This window comes from Hyperoodon ampullatus (assembly GCF_949752795.1).
Source record: "Hyperoodon ampullatus genome assembly, chromosome: 1".
Taxonomy (NCBI): domain Eukaryota; kingdom Metazoa; phylum Chordata; class Mammalia; order Artiodactyla; family Ziphiidae; genus Hyperoodon; species Hyperoodon ampullatus.
Genome location: NC_136914.1, coordinates 204,999,631 through 205,026,909, shown reverse-complemented (window position 1 = coordinate 205,026,909; position 27,279 = coordinate 204,999,631). Strand labels below are relative to the sequence as shown.

The 27,279-nt window shown below is 48.2% G+C and overlaps 1 protein-coding gene across 1 annotated transcript in view; it reads right to left on the bottom strand.

The window, feature by feature from the left end:
• Nucleotides 1–27,279, bottom strand: part of SORCS3 (sortilin related VPS10 domain containing receptor 3) — a gene marked incomplete at both ends in the record, with an annotated part of 605,319 nt that overhangs the window by 318,966 nt on the left and 259,074 nt on the right. Inside the window, one exon of the mRNA XM_079708894.1 lies at nucleotides 20,117–20,216. Coding sequence (XP_079565020.1) covers nucleotides 20,117–20,216 — 100 coding nt within the window. The remainder of the gene's footprint in view (nucleotides 1–20,116; nucleotides 20,217–27,279) is intronic.

Sequence of the window (27,279 nt, the reverse complement as noted above, 5' to 3'; positions counted from 1 at the left end):
CAGTAGCCTTGAGAGCCCTCAGGAAGATATGCACAGCGCGATACAAAACAGAGGGAGTAGAGATGGCTCCGGAGGGAGCCATGGCTGAATGGACCCGAAGGACACTTGTCAAGGGCCAAGTGTAGTGAAGACCGTCACCAAATGAGGTTAAAGGTGTTCCCACTCTTCCCTGGGTTGTGTAAAGCCCAACGTTTTTACATGACCCACAGGGGAGAGAGCCAGAAAGAATAACTGGTATGAAATAGATCAATAAGTCTAGCAATTAAGGATTCCAGCTCCCAATTTCTTTTTTCATTTTTCAATAAAAACAAATTTAAGGGCTTCCCTGGTGGCGCAGTGGTTGAGAGTCCACCTGCCGATGCAGGGGACACGGGTTCGTGCCCCGGTCCGGGAAGATCCCACATGCTGCAGAGCGGCTGGGCCCGTGAGCCATGGCTGCTGAGCCTGTGCGTCCGGAGCCTGTGCTCCGCAACGGGAGAGGCCACGACAGTGAGGGGCCCGCGTACTGCAAAAAATAATAATAATAATAATAAATAAAAACAAATTTAAGAATTTTAAATGTGGTCTATCTTTTAATCTCCAAGTGTTGTGGAACTACGCTCGCATCTCTCTGTACTTTATGGAACAGGGTCAGTGTGGCAACCGACCAGGAAATTAATTTTCTAAGTAGGTTTTGGTGAGGGTAGTCACTTCATAGAGCTTCAGAAACAGTTTGGCCTGCCTTGACCTCCCTCTTTCCCAGTGGTTCTTCCACCCAGAGGACAGAAAATGTCCTCTAAACATCCAGCGTGTGGGCCCAATGGGACAGCTTTAAGGAAGTTCGGAAGAGTAACAGCAGGAACGTGATATGGAGTCCAGACAGTTCACCTGCTTTGGGCACTTTCTTGGGTTATTTTCACTCAGTAATGGCTTATTAATTTCAGCTTAGTTGAAATGAATGTCCACCCAGTGCCACCCACTGTGTTAGGCACCAGGAAGCCTGGACAGATAACGCATGGTTCTGGCCCTGAGAGATTCAGTGTTTAGCAGGGGAGACAGAGACATGAATGGCTGAGCTGCGGGGAGATTTATACTAGGAGATGAGATAAACAGAATGCTGTAAAATCACCAGGGAGGGAGTGATCAATTCCACCACAAATGTCCCCCTCCCCTTCCTCATCTCTCACCACCCAGCAGAAGGTGCTAGGCTCTGGATTCTGGCAGAGGATGCTGGGGAAAGATTATAAGCTATCACAGCTAGAAGCCATTAGTCCCGCTGCAATGACAGGAGAAGCCAGCAGAAGGCTGAACACAGAAGGTGAGTCCAGGATGAAGCAGCCAAGCTCAGGTGCCATCTGGACCAGGAAAGCAGATCCGGGAAGCTGGGATAAAACCTGAAGCAAAAGGCCTCTTGCTTAGTTAGCCCTCCACAGGCCGTGCCCAGGGAAAGGCTGAGAACCATCGACAGATGGCTGGGATCCAGCAACCCTGGAAATGCCTCCAACACCTGCACTACGGTCTCCCTCCAAGGCAGCAACGAGAATGCTGTGCTCTGAGAGCATGCAAGACCTTGCACCAGGCACTGTGATGGGTACAAGAATGGGAAAACTCAGTCCAGACCCTGAAAGATCTAACCAAATTTCTACAGGCAGAAACATTAAAAGATGGTACACAAAGTGAAAAACGTCAGTCACCGTGGGAGGAAACACTGGGTGAGTTGACAGGTAAAGGTCTCTAGCAGGAGATGACTCTGCACAGGGCCCTGAAGATGGTTAGAATTCAAGTAAGTAGAAAGAGAACAGGGAGAAGCATTCCAAGAAGACATTATGAGCCCAAGCACAGGAGCTGCCAGGACAGGTGAAAGGGAATGTGGAGTGTCTGAATCCTACAAGAGTAGCAGAGTACAAGTTAGATGGGGCAGGAGGAAACATCTGGTGCCGGGGAGGGGGTAGCTTTAATCCCATGAGTTTGGCCTGAGTCCTGAAGGCGATGGGCAGTCGCTAGCAGATTTTTTTTTTTTTTTCGGTACGCGGGCCTCTCACTGTTGTGGCCTCTCCCGTTGCGGAGCACAGGCTCCGGATGCACAGGCTCAGCGGTCATGGCTCACAGGCCCAGCCGCTCCGCGGCATGTGGGATCTTCCCGGACCGGGGCACGAACCCGTGTCCCCTGCATCGGCAGGCGGACTCTCAACCACTGTGCCACCAGGGAAGCCGTGCTAGCAGATTTTGAGTGGGGTAGGGACTGCATAAAAGCAAATTATCTCACATAACATTTCTCCCTGAAAAACATCCCTCCCTGACCAATAAAGGCCACTCAATTGGAAGATGTCAAAGCACAGCCAGGTCTCAGATTATAAACTTACCTCCCAACTACTGAGAGCCATATCAGCTTGAGAAGGTTTGGTCTCTGCACCAAATTTATTTCCCAGTCAAAAATTTAGGGGCTTCCCTGGTGGCGCAGTGGTTGAGAGTCCACCTGCCGATGCAGGGGACACGGGTTCGTGCCCTGGTCTGGGAAGATCCCACATGCCGCGGAGCGGCTAGGCCCGTGAGCCATGGTTGCTGAGCCTGCGCATCCGGAGCCTGTGCTCCGCAACGGGAGAGGCCATAACAGTGAGAGGCCCGCGTACCGCAAAAAAAAAAAAAAAAAAAAAAAAAAAAAAAATTTAAGGCACTAACAACAGTAGAGAAAGAGGCAAGCTGAGGTTAAATGGGTTCCCAAAGCACCAAAAGGAGGCCCTGGAGATACAGAGAACACATTAAGCAGCAGCAAAATCAAAGGGTAAGACTGGAGTCCACACTCTGCCCATCAGTCATCCTCCACCAGGTCAAGCGTCTACCATTTGGCTGGCTTCCATCCCCACTGGTGCTCAAATGTGAACCGGTCCTCACTGCTGTGCCTTGTAATTAAAGGGAAAAGTACACACAAGCACTGCCAAAGGAGAGGGGTCAAACACGTGGGAAGCATCATTTGGAAGTGCCCAGTGGTGTGGCAAGGTGCATGCAGCAGTGGGATTCTGCCAGTGCTTTGCTGAGTGACCTTCAATACACCCCCTGGAGGTGGGAAGAGACAGATTTGCCCATTCCTATTGAAGCAGGCATGGAGACTGGGGCATCTGCCTGGAGCTTAGTGGAGGGTTGTCCACCCAAAACCTAAGCTTGACTTGGCTGGGATGAACTGGAGGAAAACATATCACAGGCACCATCCATATTCAGATAGTCAATGTTGCTTTGCCTCGTAGTAAGTGAAGGTGACATGAGCTTTCAGCCAAACAGAGAGAACTTAAACTGGCTTACAAAACACGTGTTCAGTGTTAGCAATCTCTTAGAATGGAACTTGAATTTTAGAGTGAATGCCTGTAATAAATTTAATATTCAGCTTCCTGGCATTCAAATTAATACCCACTTTTTCTAGAATATGCTTAATTTCTAAAGTGAAATTCAGCTGCAACAGCGATGTGTAAACCACCGATCCACTTTGCAAACTCTAACTCATCTTTAAGGCTTAGTCAAATGTGACCTCTGTTCCAAATCTCCCTACTAACCACTTATGGCAAACTTAATCACTCCCTCCTCTGTGTTACCAAAGCATTTGACACATACCTCTATTATAATATGCTTCTCTGGTCAGAGACCAAGTCTTGTTCATCTTGATGACCCCTGTGCCTGGCACTGTGCTAACCACAGAGTAAATTTTTAATAAATGTTTGCTGAATTGATGTCGAACAGGGTTTATTTGCTCTTAATCCTAGGTTCAACAACAAGAATCGCAAACATACTGTATTGTGGAATTTACCTTTGTTTGCCAAGACTTATATGTGCTCTTAAGCCTAAGCCTGTCTCCTAGGATCTAGACCTATAAATCCAACTCCCTAAAAGCCTTCATACCTGGATGTTGTCAAACTCAACATGCCCCTACTAAACTGATTATCTTTTGCCCCAAACCTGTTCTTTCTCTGTAGTTCATCTATGTCTTACAAACATCCCCAGCCTCCACTCATTTACCCAGCCACTCAACTGAAATCCCGAAAACCACCCTTAAATCTTTTGTATCCCAACATGCAAGCAAGCACTAAGTTGAGTTCATTTCACCTCTCTATCCCTTCTCAAAGCCTATGCCTCCTTGCCATCCTTCCACCACTGCAGGAGTCCATGTCCTCAGCATCCCTTGCCCAGAGCATCATGTCAGCCACTAGTTTTCTGCTTGCTTTATTTCAAATATACAGTTCTATAACCTGGTTTTTGTTTTTTCTTATATGTAATGAACAGCTTTTAATATCCACAAACCTAATCTTCAATCACTACATAGTATTCCACCACACTAATGTATTTTAATTGACTAATAAACCTCTCATGGTTGGGCATTCATGTGACTTTTAATCTTTTAAATAATCATTTAAAAATAGTAATAATTTTTATAATAAGGCAATGTCATACTGGACTCTGATGTCAGTCTCACCATCCTTCACCCTGTTCCCTGAGTGACCTTTCTAAGGAAGGTGCAATGACTCCCTACTCCATATTCTGCTAAGAACAAAACAAACAAACAAACAAAAAACACTCAACACCCTAGCCCAGAACAGGAGACCCTTACTCACGTGGCCCTTTACCACCTCTCTTTCCTCCTCTGCCACCTCCTCACATGTGCTCTCACCCCACGCCCTGCAAAGCTCTTGGGGCTTCCTGAACATACCTCACTCTCTCACATGTCTAAGCCTTCACACATGTTATTTCCTCTGCCCGGAAAACCCTCCCCAACCCACCCCTGCCAAGAGTCCTCAGTAAACTCCTCCTGATGCACTGACTTGGCTTCAATATTAGGTTCCCTGTGAGCCCTCCTGGCCCTGCCTGGTAGAATCAGCACCTCCTTCCTCCGTGACCCAGAGCATTTATCACCCTCCTGGACATGCCTCCGTGAAAGCCAAAGTCCAAGACGCAAGACACACTGCAACACATTCGTTAGATAAATGAATGTATCTTTCCTCCAACTATACCAGTGGTTCTCGATGCATTTAAAATGTGTCCAAGGGCTTCCCTGGTGGCGCAGTGGTTGAGAGTCCGCCTGCCGATGCAGGGGACACAGGTTCGTGCCCCGGTCTGGGAAGATCCCACATGCCGCGGAGCGGCTGGGCCCGTGAGCCATGGCCACTGGGCCTGCGCGTCCAGAGCCTGTGCTCCGCAACGGGAGAGGCCACAACAGTGAGAGGCCCGCGTACCACAAAAAAATTTAAAAAAAATAAAAAATAAAAATAAAATGTGTGCAAGGTCAAATAACTGACACTGCTGAGAAGGATAAAGAGAAGCTTGGACAGGTAAGCTCGGAACCACGTGCTAAACCACAAACACGTATAGACTTCTCCCAGGGACGCTGGGCAGATCGTGAAAGTTTCTGAGTAAGGAGTGCCATGATCAAAGTGGTGACTCCTAAAAATAAATGACCCATTCTGACTGCTGTCGTTTTTTGAGAGGATGGCTGGGGTAAGGGTCTGCTTCCTCACCACTTCCCCTCCCTCCCTTGCTTCCAAAGGCTGATGGTCCAGACCCCAAGTACCCGCCCAAAAACTTCAGGGTAAACTCAGCATGCATGAGTTCATATGCAAGCAGCTGGAGAACTAAAGAGAAAGCATCTTTATAGCTGCTCGAGAGGAGAGGATGACTTGGAGTACTTTTAAGCATTTACAGTTGTCTGAGGTCCAGCTGCGGCAAGACAGGCTCTCCGGACAGCCACGTCACGAAGCTGTTAGTGTTGAGGAAATCTTCTCTGAGAGATAACTTTTTACAACCTTGCGTCTATGAGGCTGGTCTCCTCTGAGCTATCGAATGCTGGTGCTCTGTGATTTGGGATCGAGGCAGGGAGGCTGAGACCAGGAAGCCAACCCTTTATTATTCCAAGCCGACTTTCCAGAGCTAAGCTGCATGCTAAGATTCTGCTCTGACATAAACTCACTCCTCTCCAAAGGTCCAGAGCGGCGTCAGGAAATCTTCCATGCATATATCTGCTGCCACTATTCCCCCAGGGATGATTAAAGTTTGGAGGTTCAGGCCAACGACCACTTTGGATAACTGCATCCTATCTCTCTGCTATTCTTCTTCTGTGTCTGTCCTTCTTGTCTGGCCTGGCCTGACTGTTTTAATCAGTCAAGTGCCTCTCCTGTTACCATCCCCCAACAAGGGAAAGGTACCCTATGAAAACGGGCTGCCCATAACCTGACAGTCCCAGTCAGGAACCCCGTGTCCAGGCCTGCCATGCACTCCGTGGCCTGGAGTCCTGCTCTCTTCCCTTCTGGCTGGTCTTGCTGTTTGGGGCCTTTTCTCACCCTTTGGACTTTAGCACACCTTCTTTCTCCAACTTGGACCTTTTCCCTCTTTATTCAACCTCTTCTCAGACTCTCCTCTGATTTTTCTGCCCTTGCCTGCTCTGGGTCCAAGATGGCCTTGGGGACCTTATCGATGGCCATGTGCCCTTGGGCAGTTCCCCACCTGAGTCACCCTGGTCTGAAAGATTGACCTGGTCTCTTCTGATCCCAGTGCCCTGGAGACTCTAGGTTTACTGGACAGACAACAAGAGCCTCAAAGCTCACAGCTGTCAGTGTCCTCCTTGGCCACCCGTCTGCCTAGGTCTGTCTGCACTGTGCAGCGTCTTTCTGTGCCACTTCACAGGAAGAGCGCTGGGCTTGAAGCCAGAAATTTGATATCCAAAACCATAGTTCTGCCATAAAGTGGCCGGGCAACCTTGAGTGAGAGCCCCCCCCCCAGGGACTCAGTTTCTTCATCAGTTTAATGAGAGGCTTGAACCAGACAACCTTCAAGTCACCTACCAGAGCCACATCTCTCCAAACCAATCACTCGATGCCCGAGAGAGGGCCTGAGTGCCCAGCCAGGCTGAGGACCATTCATACATGGGCAGCTTCAACATGGGATTACCCCTTGTTTGTAGGCACCGGTTGTCCTGACATCGGGGCAATGATAAGAGTAATAGTAATGGTATTTACTAACTGGACACCTGGACTCAGTCACTGGCCAACCATTTGCAAGCATTTTTCATTTAATCCTCCTATCAGCCTATGAGACAGGTACTAGCATTATCCTGATCACACAGACGAGGAATCGGAGGCTTAGAAATAGTTAATAATGTTCCCAAGCCACCAGCTGCTAAGAGGTAGAGCCAGGATTTGCACAAAGTGGCTTCTTGCCCAAGTGGAAAGAGAGCCCTGGGGACCCGGCCAGCCCCACCCTATGGGGCTCCAGAGTGGGAATGCCAGAGCCCAGGCCTGTTGCTCGCCCCAGAGAACTACTGAATGCTCAGGCATTTTCCACGGGCGACAAACCGCCCCATCTTCCCTAGACTACTGTCTGTCCGATATTGAAGGAAACTCGGCACCCCTGTGTTCCTCTGACTTCTCCTCTCCACAGGGAATATATTCCACAACTTCTCAGCCCAGGACCATGGCATTGTTGGACTGAAGGAAACACATCCCTCTGCATATCTACACTCCTTTTTTAGATATGTAAAGAGACGTTTCCAGAAGGTCACAATGTCCATCTAAGCCAAGGGAGGCCAATATGACACCATGCTAAAAGCTTATGTTTCCAATTTGGGCAATCCGAGTCTGCAGCCTGGCCTGGCATCCCCGTAGCTCGGAGACCTCTGTCTTTTTGCTTTGATGCGTTCTCTTTTTCTCCCCCCATGAGGGCCCACAATCACCCTCACTCTCTCGTCTCCCTAACGTTCTCATAACATGGGGATAATAACAGTATTTACTTTATATATATGTATATTTTAAAGCCTTTATTGAATTTGTTACAATACGCTTCTGTTTTATGTTTTGGTTTTTTGGCCCCGAGGCATGTGGGATCCTAGCTCCCTGACCGGGGACCGAACCCGCACCCCCTGCATTGGAAGGCGAAGTCTTATTAACCACTGGACCGCCAGGGAAGTCCCTAACTTTATATATTTTTGTAAGGAAAGTGTTCATGTAAAACCATCAGCATGGCACACAGTAAGTGCTCAATAAACTTCTTTCTTTCTAACACCCGTGCTGGACCTAGAACCTGGTCCTGATGTCTCGTCTAGCAGTTGCTGTCATAACTACAGTCTCTGAGGTCTTGGGGAACCTGCTTCTCTCCCAGCTCTCAGCCTCAAATGAAAGTCCCACTTAAATACCACCTCTGCCAGTGCGGGGTCCAAGCCTGAAGCGCCTGCATGCTTCCTGGGCCTGGCACAGAGCACCCACCCAACAGCAACGAGCTCCCCAGACGTGCGCTTTCGAGACAGATCACCTGTACACCACCAAGAGGGAGCAATGAATCCGGGTGTGCATCTGCACAGATGGAGGTGGCGTTTCATGGGGTTACAATGCCGGAGGGCTCCCTGGGGCTCTGGAGCCAGGCAGACCCAGAAGCGAAGCCCTGTTCCAGCAGCTCTATGTGCCTAATGGGGCTTGGGTGATAATGGGAGGAAACTGGCTCTGCACATACTACCCAGGGCTGGCAACCATCACTTTTAATTTATTCTCCATTAAGTGAGATAGAAGCCATCAATGGATCGGTGAGAAGGCACACAAGGCAGGTGGCTGGATAGAGGGAGAAAAGGAAGGGATAGAGAGAGGACAATTCTTTTGTTGTTTTGGAAGCTGAACAGACTTTGCCTAATGCTGGTTTGAGGCAGGGGTAGATTCCTTTTCCCAGGATGAAAAAGTCGGCTATTAGAAATGGGATACCTGGGAACTGGGAGGCATCGCTGAGCAGAGGGGAAGCCAGAGAGAGGTCCATGGAACTGGCGTCACACTGTTGAACCCCTACCCTGTGCACTCGATATACATTATGTTATTTCATTCTTTTTTTTTTTTTTTTGCAGTACGCGGGCCTCTCACTGCTGTGGCCTCTCCCGTTGCGGATCACAGGCTCCGGACGCGCAGGCTCAGCGGCCATGGCTCACGGGCCCAGCCGCTCCGCGGCATGTGGGATCTTCCCAGACCGGGGCACGAACCCGTGTCCCCTGCATCGACAGGCGGACTCTCAACCACTGCGCCACCAAGGAAGCCCTGTTATTTCATTCTTAAATTTGCTTTTTTAAATCCCATTGTGAGCCCCACTTACAGATGAGAAAGCTAAGGCTTAGAGAATGTCAACTGTACCTCCAAGGTCACACAGCCAGGCACGGGGTGCGCTGTGAAGCCCTTCCCTCCACATCATCCCTCCTCGCTGGGCACCACCGAGGAACCAGGAATAGCGGGAAACTTCCTAAACTGAACCGCACTCTTTCCCATCTCTGGCAGCTGAGAGATATTCACATACATTTCTTGTACCTCCCTCTTCTCTGGTTCATTTCTTTCCTCCGTTTGGTCATCATAAGACAGCCCGGCCATTGCTCAGGGTGAGACTCGGGCTGCGGAGGGACAGGGCTGTCTATCTGCTCCTGTCCCCGGGGACCCTCTGCATGGGGCTGCCAGCACCAAGCTGGGCCCCCATTTGTCACACTGAGGTCAGTGTCTCACTCTGTATTGCTGGTTCTGACGCCAACGTGCGGGGACCGGGACTTGCTTGCTCCAAATCTGCCCTCGAGCCATTTGGCAGCCCGAGGATCCCGGGAGGCTCGCCCCTCATTACCCGGACATGTTCACCAGCAGAGCGTGTGCTGAGCGCTGACATCTGTCATTCTGACCTTGGGCTGGTAATGGGGGGACCAGCTGGTGGGGAGGCATGCGTGGCAGTAGCAATCTCTCTGCTTGGCTGAGCTCACCAAGGAAGAAAAAAACAGTTGTTTCTTTCACTGGTGGTGGTGGATTTTGTCACAAATATCTCTACTTCAGGGGCAGTGAGACCCATTTGCTATATAACTGTGCGTCAGAATATTAGGAAGAACGTATCGCTCTAGCTTCCTAGGCTCTTTGCAAAAATTGCTCTTGCCTGTGATGCTCAGAAAACACACCCAGAAGGTCTGGTGAGGGCAGGGCAGGAAGAAGAGATGGAACAGGATGCCTGACCCAGGCACCTCATTGGTCCAAGGGGCTCTCGTCCGTCAGCCTTTCTCATACGCAGCTCTCACGCTATCAGCCCCTAGCTCAGAAGCCTGCTATGGCTCCCCATGCCCTCTGCACTGAGTCGTAACTCCAGCCCTGAGCTTCGATGGGTCCTACAGTATATAGCCCCACCCATCTCTCTCTCGACTTGCTGCTGCTAAACGCAATATGCCTATTAAGACCTCCAAACCCTCATTCTCCTATTGAGATTGTCATTTCTATCCCCACCTTCTCCAAATCGCAAGATTTCTTCCAAAGTCTGCCCGATTTTTGCCTCTGTCTTTCACTGGCTCTGATTATGCCACAGGACAGCATCTTTCTTCAAGCTTGGTGCAGTATTAACTCTTTCAGTTATTTCTAACGTTTGCATAATGCTCTTTGTTGAACATCTTCTAGACACACACAGATGCATGTGTGTGTGTGTATATAAAACCCAAAACCGAGAAAAGTAAAATTAAAAAAAATAGGTTAGGCAAACATAAATCATGAAGAAGTACAGTAAAGAGCTAATTCTTATTATTTCTCTTAAATGCCTGGATAATCTTACTGCAAATCATATCATTATTTTAAAAAAATATGATATACTCAATGCAAACCCCAAAGGGCACGTTGGAGAGAAGCCAGGCTATAGGTTTATGTTCTTCCCATTTTCAAATAAAATGCAAAAGAAAAAAACTAGTGATCATTTTAATGAGCCTTTAAATAATTTCTTGGCTAGAGCACACTGCAGCAACTTATACAGGGGACCACATGCATATATTTGCCGAGAAAGGGACTTGGTGACTAAAGAGTGAATTTCCAAGAATTACTCTAGATTCCTTTCCTTTAAGTGATTCGTTTGAATTGAACCACACTTCATATCCACTCCATCACTGGGTCACACTTGCAAAGGCAAACGGAAACTTGTAAACCAGTGTCTGCCCCTTTATTGATGCACCTCTCTTCTGACTTCTTAACTTTCCTTTGTTCTGATTTCTCAGGCCCTGATGAAGTCAGATACTTTCACTTTCAGGGGGTTTACTTTCTGGTTCTTTTTCTGAACATACCAAGAAGAAAAAGGTTTGAACTTGGAATCAGTAAATGAAGACGGTTTGGTCCAAGTTCTGTTCTTTTCCTTTTTTTCACTCCTTCCTCTCACACATTTTCCCCTAAACTCAACTTGCGAAAGACGGCTCTAGCCTCTCGGTAACTGTTAATTTATGAGGCAAGAAAAACGAGGTGGTTGTGAATTAACAAGAGTGGGACCATTTCTCTCCATCAGCAGAATAATCAATCTCTCTCAGGCAGTCAGCAGGTTTGGTTTTAAAAGACAGGGAACACAATTGGAAAAACGCAGGTGGCAGCATGCCTCCTAGACAGGGCAGGATGTGAGACTCTTAAAAACCCAGGGTTCTGGGGTCTACATCCTCCTCAAGGAAGCCAAGAAGCAGGCAGCCCAGCAGGGGAGGCCTAGCAGCCCTGTGGATGGCCTGCAGGGTTCCTGGATTCCAGGGTGTGGTCCTGAGGGCAGCTCCATAAGAGGGGTCCCTTTCTGTAGCTGGTTTCCTGCAAAAAAATATGACGTTTCTCATTTTATCCTAATTATGGTCTCAGAAAGAGGGGATACGTAAATGGTCTCTTATCCCCACTTTACAGCTTGAGAAACAGAGGCTCAGACAAGTTCAATGACTTTTCCAAAGCCCAACAGCTAATGAAGAGAAAGGTCTAAACCAGAAATCCTGATTCCTTCCCTGACACTCTGCCCCAGGGGACCTAGTCTCACTTCTTAAATAGCCGTTTGCCTTGGGCACACTACTCAACCATTCTGTGCTTCCAATATGCTCAAGGCAGTTTGGATTCCAGACCCTTGATTTCTCATCCAGGTTCATCTGAAATGGGATTCCAGCTGCAATATTGCTCGGGCTTTGAGACCAGAGAGATGAGAAGCTATGGATGTGTGTATGAAGCCTACAGCTTATAACACACACTCACTGAGATGGGCAGGGAGTACATAGTCCCAACTGTTCCCTACCTGCATCCACCCCGGTCCCCAGTCCGGGTTCTCCACCAGATCTGTGTGCTCCAACTGTCAACAGCCCATGGGCGGAACAGAGAAAACTGGACTAGGAGTCAGCAGACCCAGTTCCAGCACTGGCTCTGCTGCAAATGACGTCATGACCTCGGGCAAGCCCACAGGTGGTCTCTTCTGTTAAATGAGGGCCTGCCTAGACAGTCTCTGAGGGCCCTTTTATCCCCAACACCTGGTGAGTCTAAGAATTAAATAGGAGTGAAAGTGAGTTACATGAGCACGTTAGACCAAGGTTAAGTGACCATCAGCAACCAAATTTGTGCAGGTCAAACGGACCTCTCAGTGCCAATCTGTCATCATTTGTAAATGGACTAATGATAGTGCCAACATCATAGAGTTGCTGGTGAAGTATTCAATGAGTTAATTCACATAAAGCATTTAGAATAATTTTTGGCACATAGTGAAAATTCTCGAGAACTGCTAGCTGCTGCCCCTCCCCCTCCCCTCATCCTTCCCCCACCCACCATTATTATTGCCATTCTTATTATTTTCATAAACACGTGTTACCTTTGGAAACAGAAATGAATATTAGCGCTAAGAGGGATTTCTCTTACTTGCTCTTTAAATATAGCTTATTGTGCACATTTTCTGAAGGAAGAAAGCAGGGTCCACAGAGATGAGGTGCCTGGTTGAGGCTGTAGGAAGTAGGTGGCCATGAAGGAAGAAGTGTGATGCAGCAGAGCTGGTCCCTTGCCTGCTATTGTGATACTTGGTGTCCTCACCCCTGGGTTGCCAGAACAGATGCAGATAGCATCTCTAGCTCCCTTTCCTGCTGGAGGAGGGCTGTGCACGCCTGGGTGAGCACAGTGATGCTCTTGGGAAGTTGCATCTGCTCATGCTGATGGAACGCCTCAGTTGTGCCATGGAGGATGCTGCAGTTCTGAGTTCCAGCAGCAGAGACAGCAGCTTTCAGGGAACCACCCACCTTCTGAACAAGGAACTGGGACTTCAGAAGAGTTAGCCTGAATGGGAGGGTTTATCTGTGGCCAATGTGTGGCCATAGAACCAGGAGCTTTGGAGACCACCCCTTCCAAGGACTAGCCAACTGGCTATCCATTGAGCCCAAAGTCCACAGCTGCACACATATCACCATGTAGCCCTCTGAGAGGCACAGTCCAAATGGTGGTCATCCAGACCATCTAAGCTGGAAGGAGCCTCAAAAAGTACTGGACCTACCCTTGCCACTGTACAAATAGGGAAATGGAGGCTCTGCAAGGGAGATGTCTTACTCAAGAACACCCCGTTACCCAGGGGCAGAAAACCAGGACCAGAAAGAAGATGTCTGCCGCCTTCTCTTACTCTAATGGTCTTACTTTGAACTGACACAAAAGGTCCCTCTGAATTGCAGAACCTTCTATGTGATTCCTCTGAGTCAAAGGGAGGTCTCTGCAAGCCATGCTCAGCTTAATTTATCTCACTCAGATCATAAAAGCATCACTGCAGGCCCCCAGCAAGAGCAACTTCTAAGCGTTATCCTTATTCTGTTGCCCCGAAGACCACGTTGCAAATACCAACTTTTCACCTGGAGACTTACTTACTACTCAGGTCATGGCACATGACACCAATTGGATACAAGGATTAAAGTAGATTTGGGACAGCCTGCCAGGCCCCACACCCTGAACTCCACACCCTAGCCCGTCTAAAACATTTCAAAATACATAAGTTTCATGTGAAAATATGCAGAGAAAAATCTGTTAAGAAAATCAGGAACTGATGACAATGATGGTGTGGCTGTAATGAGCCCTTGTTCTTGCAGGACGACAGTCTTCTGGAGCTTAGATTACAGCGCGGCTGCTGCAGTCCCCACCTGGCCAACATCTCTCATGGACATTACCTGACTGGCCCTTGTCTGCATTTGCGATTGAGTCCCTAGGTCTATGCACGCAGTTGTTTTCTGTGCGTATCTCGTCTGACCAAGTAGACTGCACGTTTCTGAAAGCCGGAAACTCCCATCCAAAATACTTTGCTCAGGGCCTTCCCTGGTGGCGCAGTGGTTGAGAGTCTGCCTGCTAATGCAGGGGACACGGGTTCGAGCCCTGGTCTGGGAGGATCCCACGTGCCGCGGGGCAACTAGGCCCGTGAGCCACAACTACTGAGCCTGCGCGTCAGGAGCCTATGCTCCGCAACAAGAGAGGCCGTGACAGTGAGAGGCCCCGCGCACCACGATGAAAAGTGGCCCCCGCTCGCCGCAACTAGAGAAAGCCCTCGCACAGAAACAGAGACCCAACACAGCCATAAATAAATAAATAAATAAATAAATAAATAAATAAATAAATAACAAAAAACAAAATACTTTGCTCAGAGCTAGACACTTCACAGATAGCTTAATAGCCTAAAATTATCTTTCCACATTCTTTTTTTGCTTTGCTTTAGTGTAAGAGATTTTAATATCTGTGAATTGGAAGTGTACTACCTTAGAGCTGACTTTCCCTGACCCTCCAACAATCTCACAAGACATGGTCAAGGAAAGCAGGGGTCCAAGATTTTAAGAGTCTGTGTTTTGTTTTGTTTAGAGGCTTTCCATTGTGTCAAAGATTGCTCAGGGTTATGCTGCTGTAGAGAGGCTGACACGGGAATAACCAACACCTGACCACACACACAATGCCTCTTAACAGCTTGACAAAGGCAGCCTGCTCATCGGAGGAATCTGACTGGTAATTCCCACTGTATTTCTGCAGGGTAGCCTGGAAGTAATTATCCTTCTCACGGGTAAGTCAGTCAGGAAACGAGGATCTAACACTCCTCCAAAAAACTGCTAATCCTCTAACAGTAATGGGCAGAAAACCCCAGGCAACAGAGTTACTACTAACAGAGAGATGAATGCACTCACCTGGTCTTTTTACCTGTGGCAGGGGCAGCCAAGCTGAGGCAGGTCAGAGTAGAGAGCATGCCCTGTGTGGTCTGACAGAGGTGGATGGACCACCTCAGACAGAGGTGGTCAGACAGAGGTGGTCTAGCTACTTTAGAGAAAGCAAATGGTTCATCTGCCTGAGCCTCAATTTCTTCACCTGCCAAATGGGAACAAAACTACCAGGCTCAGGGGATTAAGAGTGAAACTCAGAATATAGAAGTGAACTTAGCCTAGTGCCCAGAACTTATTAGGTGCTCAATTTTAAAAAGTCTTTATCCTCGGGCTTCCCTGGTGGCGCAGTGGTTGGGAGTCCGCCTGCCGATGCAGGGGACATGGGTTCGTGCCCCAGTCTGGGAAGATCCCACATGCCGCGGAGCGGCTGGGCCCGTGAGCCATGGCCGCTGAGCCTGCACATCTGGAGACTGTGCTCCGCAACGGGAGAGGCCACAACAGTGAGAGGCCCGCGTACCACAAAAAAAAAAAAAAAAAAAAAGTCTTTATCCTCTTCTGACGTCAGCCCTATGGTCCTCCCGCCCTCCTCCATCCCCACACAGGCACACACACCTCTACCCTGCAGTAATCTGATCACATTCCCTGGCACTCAGGACTTTTGTCTGCTCTCTGTCATTTCCAAAACACTGTTTCCAAATCTGCAGGTGTCAGCCGCTTTCCAGCCAGAGCAATTAGGCCATAACAGGCCTGCATTTCTCCATGCACTCAAAGATTTGCTCTTAAACAGACATCTGTGGTAGCTAAGCCCCTCCCTTGTTGAGGCACAAAGACTTCAGCCTGTTTGTACATAGCGCAGTGCTGGTAAATGCAGGCTTGACCTCAGCACATGCCATTCTCCATGGGCCTAGGGACAAAGCTGACAGTCATGAGTTCTAGGAACCCAGGGACGTTTATCTCCTGCAAAGGGATGGGGAGGCTGTGAGCAGAGCCCTCCTCCAGAAGCGAGCCTCACATCCACATGGGGAACTAAGGCCATGCTCTTCGTGTTCAAAGTGCCAGACTCACACATCGCCCAGGCAATGGGCTAACGGGCCAGTGGCCAGAGAAAAGCAAACAGCAAGGGATGCAGAATCACATCAAATACAAGTGGGGCAGGTCAACGCCATTAAAATAACACTGATGCCCCACACCATAGGATGGTCTAGAACGCTTCAACTCAAGTAGCACCCAGCATTTCATATCAATACTCTCATTTGGAAAAAAAACTAATAGATACCACTAATCTAAATCTTAACTTCCTTGAGGGAGTCCAGCATTGCCAGATGTATCCTAATTTGTCCCCCAAATAAACCTCTTAGAAAGATTGTTGCAGACTCACCATTTATAAGTAAAAGAAGCTTGGTGTGATTTACATAGAGTCTATTTCCTTATCTTGCCTGCCTTCTAAAGTGCCTGGGAGGACTGGCAATTATACAGATAAAGCTCCTAAAAGGAATCTGAGCATAGTTAGTGCTAACTAAGATTATTACTAGTAGGAGACTATACCCATGTTAACCGCTTCTACTTTCAACCTAATAGCTTATTAGTTATCTACATTTGGAGAATTTATATTGTCAAAAAAGTGTTAAGACATCAACAATTAGCTTTGGGAACAACTATATAAATACAAGCACACTCTACTGTTTTGCTAGGGGTGACAGAACTCTGATGTACTCATAGCCTCCAAGGAAAGAAGTAGCCATCTGTTACATAAGTAACTCATTAGGTGAAAAGCAAGTGTTTCGAACAGATTAACAAATCTGCTGGAGACTACTTCCATTAGCTGGTTGATGAACGTGGGCAGCTACTGATAATTTCAATGCTTTGAGAATCAACAGAATCCTGCTTAATTCAAGCTCAGATGAGAATCCAGGTGACCAAAGGTTTAAACTCCAAGACATGTAAGCAGGACACTTAAAAAAAAAAACAGTTTCATTACAAGGTCATAATGACCCAGAGCACCAGACCAATAAAGAAACAAATAAGAGTATTTTCATTTACATCTAACTGTCAATTTGCCTGAGCGGCTTGAGAAGCGTAGTCTAGTGAACTTGAATATTCTAGCTAAGAGAAAGTCACCAGGTAGAATATTTGTGCATCATCAGCACCGCAAGGCTCAGAATACAATCAAAAACACCTAACAACAAAATGAAACAGAATCTAATTTCATCTCTCCTTGGATGATTCAGAAAGTCCTTCAGGAGCACACAGTCTCCTTATGAAATTAATTTCTATTGGTATTTCCAAAGTAAATAAATCCATGGCATTAGTCTATCTTTTGTCTTTCCCCTATCTGAGTGAAGAAAATGTCTGCACTTTTAACTTTCTGGGCGGCAGTGTGGGATTTAACTATGTTTTGGTGGTGTTTCTCTGAAAAGACATGCAAAACAGCCTAACTTTTGTCAACTGGGCAATAATTCCTGTGAGGAAGGGCTCCAGAGAGCCCATGGTCTGAACATCACCTCTGGGAAGGAGAAATGGAGGTGCACTTCTGCACCAGTGGCTCCAAATCCCAGCTTTATGTTCCTTCTAACCCTGAGTATCTGCCTTACGCTGCCCTTTGTCTCCCACACTACCGAGCACCTCTAGGTCATACTAAGAAGAGATAAAACAGTCAGGAGTGGAGAAAAATGGAAAAAAGACTGAAAGAGATGTTATGAGTAGGAGTCCAATGGGAAACATACATGACGGAGGACTACCAGAATGGATGCAAACAGATGTGACCCTTCATGTGCCCTTTGGTTAAATCCTCATGAAGACAGCTGATCTATCATCTACACGAAGATGTGATTAATTCTGCTGTGGTCCAGACATAGGTCAGAGATCAGTGCTAAAGGTCATCTGCCATGTGTCAAATACCCCCTTCTTGCTTCTCCCAGAGTGCAGACACCCCCTACGATTCCACCTGACCCCAAGTCACTGGGAGTTAAAAACCAACTTTAGGGCTTCCCTGGTGGCGCAGTGGTTGAGCGTCCACCTGCCGATGCAGGGGACACGGGTTCGTGCCCCGGTCCGGGAAGATCCCACATGCCGTGGAGCGGCTGGGCCCGTGAGCCATGGCCGCTGAGCCTGCGCGTCCGGAGCCTGTGCTCCGCAACGGGAGAGGCCACAGCAGTGAGAGGCCCGCGTACCACAAAAAACAAAACAAACAAACAAAAAAACCAACTTTAAGCTGGGAGTTAAAAACCAAATGCCCATCCTGCAGCTGACCAGCTGAGTGACATGGGTGGGACATCTGTCCTCTGTGGGCTTCAGCTTCCTTCCTAATGAAGGGAGAAGGCAGAGGAAGAGTGGAGATAGATCATGGCTGACTTGATTCAGTCAAGTTTTATCATGTGTCCATCATGGACATGGCTTCAACTCAAGGCCATGAAGCAACTGCCTCAAGCTCCCCGGTCAGGACTAGACCATCAGTTTTGAAGCACGGTGCTGTGACTATATGGGAGGAAAAGGATCAGAGTGTGGGCTGAAGCCAAGAAACCTACACTGAGTATCAGGAGTGCTGAGCTCTAACTGGCTCCATTTCGTACCTGGCTTTGGAGCCTTTTCTGGCTTCAGTTTCCTCATCTGGGAATTGAGACTATTGGTATAGATGAAAGATTCTCAACCAAGACTCCGTGGACAGCTTGGGTCCAGAGGGGGGATTCAAGGTGTGCCTAAACCCCTAAAAATTGTTTGCAAAATTTTACGTTTGGGGGCATGTGTCCAGAGGGGAGCTCTAGAGCTTTAATCACATCGGCAGAAGACTGCAGTTCAGAAACTAAGAATAACTGCTCATATAGATGAAATCTATGATCCCTTCCAGCTCTAACATTCAGTAATTCAAATAACAATATTGAAAAATTGGAAAATGACAACTCTTTGGGACAAAGAAAAGAGAAACTACTCAGCTAAAACCAGGAACAGGCACCTAAATGGCCATCCTGATTATCAGAGTTTTGGTACCTGGCTGGCAGGCACATTCCCAGGTGTGGGAACCCCTGCAGCTGCCGGATCTTTGAGCATCAGGCACCAATATACTGAACCAGGAGTCACCAATTCTGCTTCCTCCCTTGCGGGGAATAGTCAGGTGGGAGTGAGGAGAAGGGGTGGCTGTGAGTTACGATGCTAAGGGTGTGAGTCCAAGTTACTCTGCTCTGAGTAGCACCAACAGTTGTTCTAAGCCACAGCTTGGGCCCCACCAGGTTGGAACCAGAGATCAGGGACAGCTACACAATGGGTTGAAGATCACCCCTGCACCTACCTTGCTAAAGAAAGGGTTTGCAAAACCACTGGGGAATGCAAGAGGACATGGGAGAGCTGGAGAATGCCATTTTCAGCCCTTTAGAAACCTTGAAATGGCCTTTGATATTCGTGGTGTGTTTACTGAGGCCAGGCCTGCCTAAGTTTCTAAACAGGAGTGCCTTCCTAGCTGGGGAAAGATCATCTCTCCCTAAAGCCAATATATTAAACAGCATGTATTTTCTAAAACCATCCATCATCCCAGGTCCCCTCCTCCCAGGAGGTCTCCGTGACCAAAGTCTGACCTTATATGATTTCACCCATGTCCTGGCTGTTAAGTGAAGAGGAAAGACAGAAAAGAAGAGGCCAGCAGAGCCAGTGTGCTCCCCTGGGCCTCAGAAGGAGCTCTGGAGCAAGTGGAAGAATCCAGGGGCTGCCTATCCTTCCCTTAGAGGAAACCGACTCCCTCTTTACAAGGAGCTCTCCGAAAACAGAGCAGCAAAAAGGAGGCTATAGGAGGACTCAGCTCTGGAGTCAAGCAGACCCATTTTCAAATCCCAGATCTGTTGCTCACCATGTTATCTGTTACTGTCTGGCATTAGGCTAGAAAGTTACTTAATCTCTCTGAGCTTCAGTTTCTTCATCTGTAAAATGGGGACAGTAGTCATTTCTACCCCAGAGATTCATTGTGAGGATAAAGGAGATAAGGTGTGTAAAGCACGCACCGCCATCCTTGGCAGAGAGGAACCTCTTCCGTAGTTATATAGTTTTATTATTGTCATTGTTGTTGTTATTACTATTTATTACTGCTACTACTATCTCAAGGCAGTTGTTAGAATTACAGTGTCTGTGGTGTTCTTGGCATATAAAATAGGCATTCTGTAAGTGACTCCACGGCTACTGTTGTTTTCCTTAACTCCTAGGCCTTGGCAGCCCTGCCACTCCGCAGGGAATGCCCAGGACCCACTGACCACCCCCTCTCACCTTCCTTTTGTTGGTGGGATTGACGTAGAGGTAACTGAGGACAGTCTTCAAGCCCACTTTGTCATTGAGCTTTTCATAGGTGGTGCCGTAATCTGTTGATCTGCAGGTAGGAGAGAAAGAAAGAAAGCGAGAGATTGTTTTACCAAATGGGGGACTGTGTTTCAAGGGGAGCCCAGACCTGCATCTTTGTTCCCAAATCACACGAGTGCTTAAAGGTGTTCTTCAGCGATAAAAGGCCCCATTCATTTTAGAAGAGCAATTAGACGGATGCCTCTGCCTACTACCTAAGCTCGCTGCCCTTTGCTCCCGGCCTTTCTCAGAGACCTACTTTCCTGCCCTCTGGGCAGCTGCGAGTGACAGGAGCTGCCGGGGAGCCCGGCCACCTGCCACAATCAGCCCTCTGTCCCCGCAGGGCATTGCAGGGACCTTCTCCTGGGGTCACTGGGTACAACCCACTTCACGCCCCTCCACTGAGCCTGAAGCCAAGGGGCCCTCAGAAGGGCAGGAAGCACTGTATCCACGAGCTGTGGGGTCCAATGGCCAAACCTGGCCACACCCGGCAGAGTCTGAGGCTTTACATGGGAGCGATGGTGTGTCAGGGGGCAGAGCCAGCGACACTGAACTGCTGCCAATAGTTCATGATTCCAACGATCCTGATGGCCACCCGCCCCTCCTTTGGGCCTAATTTCCAGGGCTCTGACCTTGTACCAACACCACGAGTCAGGGCTCAGAGACCAACGGTGGGCCAACCAAGCCACAGGCTCCTTCCTCTGCATCCCGCCTTTCCACAGAGGAGGAGGGAGAGCAAGTGCCCAACAATGGATTCAAGTAGCCGAAACCCCTGCTGCTCCCACCTTGCTCCCCCACTCTCATCCCAGACACCTCCCTCCCTTTTCAGACCACCAGGGTCTTCAGGTTCTCACCCCCTTTCTGCCATCGCCTTCCTTGGCTAGACTCAGGAAACCTCTCCCACTGGAGCTTCAGAAGGCCACAGAGGCCCATTCATTCTCTCTACGGTGAAGTGACCTCATGGGGGCCTGCATTCCGACGCCGGCCCTGTGTCCCCCTAGTAACTACCTGCCCCTATCTTTCCTTGGTCCTTTACCCACCTTCTAACTCTAATCTGCTTCTGCCTTGGCCCACAGCTTAGCTTTATAAGTCTAGCAGCCAAGCTCTGTGATGACCTTTAAGAACTGTCTCCACCCCCATCCAACCTGGCAAATTCCATGTCCCAGTTCCGGCTTAAATACCCACCCTTACCTCTGGTTAAGGCTTCACTGGCCCTCTCCCTGGCTGCCACTCATTTTTCCTCTGCACCAGAACAAAGTTCCCCATCTGTTGTACACCCAAGGCACACACTGTGCATGCCCCTTTCATTTCCCCATATTGTCATGATTAGTTTCCTTATGTTCTGTTTCTCCAACCACAGTGTAAGCTCCTCAAGGACACAGAACTTCAGAGAACGCTATGGGGAGAGGAAAGAACATGAACTTGGGGCACAGCAAAATCTCTGGTTAATTCCTAGATGGGCAGCTCCCTGGTCACATGACCATCACATGACCATCACATGACCATGTGCAGGTTACTTCACCTGCTGGAGCCTCAAATTTCTTATTTGGAAAAATGGGGATAATTTAATCTCACAAGGCATTTCTGAGGATGCAAAAATACAACACATGGGAAACCTCCTAACAGGATGTAGGCATTCTGAAATGTCAAAAAATAAATAAAAATACAAAGGACGTTCACTTCTCCTTTCCCCAAACTGTACAGAACCAGGTCTTACACATCATGCACACTTGGCCCGTTTATTGAAAAAAAAATAAAAATCAGTATTTCTAATCTCTCCCTAGGCTACAGTCCCCACACGGTCATCGGTTATGCTAACTTTAATACTCAGCACCTCCCCCCTCCGCAAACTGACTTCTTATCTTCTGTCTCCTGTTTACCTTGGGCACTAGGACTCAATGCCAATCGGAGAAATCCTTGCCTTTATCTCTCGAACCCAGCTCAGTCCCCAAGTCTTAATGATTCTATCTCCTAAATAACTTAGACCCCCGATCTTCCCATTCTCATTCCAACGCTGTGGCTCACACATCATCGTTTTTTTTGTTGCTGTTTTGTTTTTTGTTTTGTTTTGTTTTTGCGGTACGCGGGCCTCTCACTGCTGTGGCCTCTCCCGTTGCGGAGCACAGGCTCCGGACGCGCAGGCTCAGCGGCCATGGCTCACGGGCCCAGCCACTCCGCGGCATGTGGGATCTTCCCGGACCGGGGCACAAACCCGTGTCCCCTGCATCGGCAGGCGGACTCTCCACCACTGTGCCACCAGGGAAGCCCCACATCATCGTTTTTGCAACGATTCCCCAACTGGATGCTCTTCTTCCACCTTCTCCCCCTCCCACCAATCTCCATGCTGTCATTAGGTTATATGTCAACCACACAGATCTGTCCACCTCACTCCGTGGTAGTAGTTACCCACTGCCTGCACACAGTAAAGTTCTTTCTTGGAAAATCTGGTTATAACTTCCCTTACTAGACCTATTTCCAGCCACTTGCTATCCAGCCTCATTCAACTTCCCTGAATGTCCTACATTTTTGTGGCCTCCATTTCTGGCACATCATTCCCTTCTGCCTGAACTATCTCCAGCCTCTGTTTCCTCTACTTGGTAAATTTCTCTGCAATCTTCACACTCAACTCCAATATCACTCTCCTTCCAACTTTCTCACTGGGAAATTAATCACCATTTCCTTTGAGTTCTCATACCACCTTGTACATACTTCTATTTTAGCATTTATCCTATTGTTGTGATCATGCTATTTTTATCCTGAGACTTCGTCCTTGACTATACCTTCCTAAGGGCAAAAGCCATTTCTGATAACAACCCAATGCCTTGCACCGTGCCTGGTACAAAGCAAGTACTGAATGTATTGATGTTTGTATTGTTTTGCTTTGTCTTTATTCGCAAGAATGAATGAATGATTGAACCTGTCCAAACCCACTCACAAGTTCCTGACCAACTGCTAACGTTTAGTGGCAGCTCAACAGAGAGCCACACCTAGAAAACACACCTGATACTTCAGATACTTCAGATACAACTTGCAGAATGGTAAGGTCTTTTAGTGCCATCTGGTGCCAGGGAAAGATCTAGAATTAAGTTAAATGACACTAGAATTAAGGCAAAATGACCAATCACTCTGACCTCCTATCCTACCCAGGGCAGGGGAGAAGACACACCATAATCTCTACAGACTGTCAGCAGTATATTTTTCTTAATACAAATAAAATATTTTATAGAACAAATTGCTTCTTGATTCTACCCTCTTGAAGGCATAAAGATGGCACCAGGTGGGAAAAGAAAATTGAACTTGGAATCTGGAAATCTAGAGTCTAGAGTGATTCTGAAATGTACTCAAAGAGTTACCCTGGAAAGGTCAATTCTCTAAGCCTGCTAAAGAAAGAATTATTCTGACGCTTGTTCAAATGGAAAGGCAGACTTCATTCAGGACTATTGCAATAGGTACAAGGACCACAGCAGTGGGGTTCTGAAGTAGAGGAGGGAGATTGGACTCCACTCCAAATACAACAAGGAAAAAGGGAATTTATAGCCAAAGAGAAGGGTGGGAGTCAGTGGATAGAACATTACTAAGAAGGTAGGGAAATTCTTTGCTAAGCCGACCCAACAGGATTCTCACTGAAAGCAGGTCAGGGTGATCAGACATCACCTGGGGGATGGTGGAGGATGAGGAATTTGATCAGATATTGAGTATGATGAGATACTGCAAGGGGTTGGGGGGATCCTGGCTAAACTCACTTAGCGGGATTGTTGCTAAAAATGGGCTCTTGAGGACATATCTGAGGACAGGGCCTAGTTGAAAAAGAGCTCGGAGGATCCTGACTAGAGCTCGGTCAAGAAGAGAATCTTTGTCAAGCCCCATTCTATCATCCACACAACAGTTTTAACTCAGATAATCATAAGCCCCCTTCTGCACTTGAAATCTTATTATCCCACCAGCACAGCACTAAGCTGTTTCCAAATAGCAACTTTTTCTCATGCTATATATAGCAAACATCTTACTTATAAGAGCTAAATTCTCAGGGCTCCCTGCATGACTGGTGTCACAACAAACTTCCTTCCAGCATCCAAATAACCCTCATCAAAGGCAGTGTACTTAGCATGATGCATAGTCTCTCTTTCTGCAAGCTGCACAACCGATTCCCACTGACTTTGCTGTTTTCCAAAAGTGGCTGCACAGGGTAGGGGCTTCCCAACAAAGGATACACCACGGCTCAGCTTCCTCTGTTCCTCGGGCAGCTGCTGCTCATTCAGGCAAACAGAAACAAGTCTCACTCGGTGAGGACACCTCAAGGAGCCACTGAGCCCTGGGACCAAAGGAGGCCTGGTCTCTGCCCTTTCCAGCATGGAGGCCACACACCGCGTTGACCACAGAGTTCTGTGGGCGGGCCCCCTTCACCTGGGGTGAGGGGCAGCTGGAAGAGAGGCCTCAGCACCACTGCCAGAGCCAGCTGTGCCTGCAGAAGTCGCTTTGACAGGAAAGCAGACCATCCTCCACCTTGTGACTCCAGCCATCTGCCGGCGGGGTCTCTTAGAGGAAGCAGGCTCATTTCCCCTAACTTAAAGCCAGTTTCCCAAATCTTGACATCTTGACACTAAGCTCCTAACGCTGAAACGTCCTGAAAGCTGGAGACATCACACACATTCATGGGGCACCTGCCAGAGGCCGGGCACTATGCCAGTTACCATTTGGAATGGCTCAGAACACACAGCTAACCTGGCAGGCAGCATGTGAGAAGTGCCCAGCCACAGGGCTCCCAGCTTCTGTTCTGGGCTCAGATTCCTCCAGTTCCAGAAGGTTATTCCTGCTGTGTGTGTGTGTGTGTGTGTGTGTGCACACGCGCACGCGTGCACATGTTTGTATCTCCCTCTCTCTTGCTCTTTGTCTTTCGTTACGAATTATTTCCAGAACACAGAAAAATACAAGATGCCAATCATATACCCACTACTAGATTTATATGTTATGAACACAAATGCTTGATCATCTTTTGGAGTGCTTTTAGATTCACATAAATGTTATCATACAGGATATACATTCTGCAGCATGCTTATTTTGTCCAACATTCAGTTTGGGGGGTTTTATCCATGTTGACACACCTAGCCATAATTCATTCATTTTAACTGCTGTAGAGCATTGCGGCTTACCAATAAACCACTGTCTATTTATCCTTTCAACCCCTGATAAATATTTTTGTCTTTTTCCTTTAAAATTTGCTATGATAAATGTTTCAATCACCATTTTTACACGTGGCTTCTTGTGCATCTGTAAAGAAAAGTTTTTTTCTAGAGAGACATCTTGATGTGCAATTACCACTCATACTCCATGCATAACTTCTTTGCTGGTATTTAACATATTTTTGTCTAAGGAGGCCTTCAAAGAGACACTCCCTTAGTCCCCAGCTCCAGAAATTGGGTCCTTCTTTATTGCCAGGGCCTGAGTCCATAGCTCCTGACCTGTCTCGTCCCAGCTATCTCTGTCTCTGGAATCCTGAATTCCAGAGCATCTGAACCCAGATAGCAGCTGGGGCCCTGAGTCCTGGCTTCAGGAGTGCCGTGTCTGGTTTTCCCATTCACATCACTGTAGGTCACCTGCTCCATGGCTCCACTGCCTGCCCAAGGACCCGCTTGCTGTCGGGCTGGGCCTCCCAGCTGCCAAGCACTCACACTCCTCCCCAGGTGCCCGATGATGACTGGTAGACCAGATGTCCATCCTCTTCAGCCTCCCAGCACTCCTAGTCTGAGCCCTTCAACTATTTAGAGCTCCTGTCCCATCCTGATAGGCCTCCAGAAGACTTCCGTGTGGGCCAGTATATTCCAGGAGGACCCCCTCAGCCTAACTTCCCATAACCCTGGTAGTTACCCAAAGCCAGTCTCTCAATGACAATTTCCAGGGTTGAGTTGTGAATACACTACACTTCCATCCGCCCAGCAAGCTCTCACTCCTCTAGTGAGCTCCTGCGGGAGCGGATGGTGGCAACAAACATATGGTTTGCTATTTTAAAAGTAAAAGAACAGAAAAGAAAAACTTTTAGCCAACGCAGCCAAGTCAGCTTCCTGGTAGAGCTGAGCTGGGGCTCAAAACCACCCCCCATCGCTGCATCCCCAAAGCCACATTCCTGCCAGAGGTGAGAGGGCTCCAGAGGGCACTCTGCCAGTTCTCACCAGCCACCAGATGTGCAGGATCAGGGCGGGCACACTGCTCTCCTAGTCCCACCAGCTGCCTCCCCTTGTTTGCCACCTGTGCTCTCAGCCCCCCTCCTCCTTCCCTGTCCAAGCCTCGCCCCTGGGAAGGAACTGGGAAATTTCAGGTCTTTTACTCTTTTTTTTTTTTTTTTTTTTGCGGTACGCGGGCCTCTCACTGTTGTGGCCTCTCCCGTTGCGGAGCACAGGCTCCGGACGCACAGGCTCAGCGGCCATGGCTCACGGGCCCAGCCACTCTGCGGCGTGTGGGATCCTCCCAGACCGGGGCACGAACCCATGTCCCCTGCATTGGCAGGCGGACTCTCAACCACTGCGCCACCAGGGAAGCCCAAGTCTTTTACTCTTTGATTCTCTTATCAGTCTTTCATCTTCTCAGTGGACTCCCTTCTCTGTGACATTATTTAAATTAGCAAAGAACCTCAGTCCTCATAGTTCCTTTTCCTGTTAGCAATTTTTATTTTTGTTTTGCTCATTTCATAACACATCTCTATCTGTTCTCTGTTATGGCATCTGCCATGTGCCAGGGGCTGGGCTTACCCCTCCTCCCTCCCCAGTAAGGGACACTTACGAGGAGCCACAAAGCTCAGGCAAGCAAACTGTTTTCTGTAAAAGGGCCACAGAGTAAATAGTTTAGGTTTTGCCAATCTCTATCACAACTACTCAACTCTGCCCTTGTAGCTCAAAAAAAGCCAAGCAGGATACACTAATGAATGGGTGTGCTGTGTTACAGTAAAACCGTATTTACAAAAGCAGGCAGTGCATAATTGGGTGGCCACCGCCGCTCTAGCAGACTACAATATCAACCCCTACCACCCCCACCACCAGCCAGGCTCCCATCCCGCTTTGATCTCTAAGACAACTTCCCAAGATTCTGGCCAAGGTCTCTGA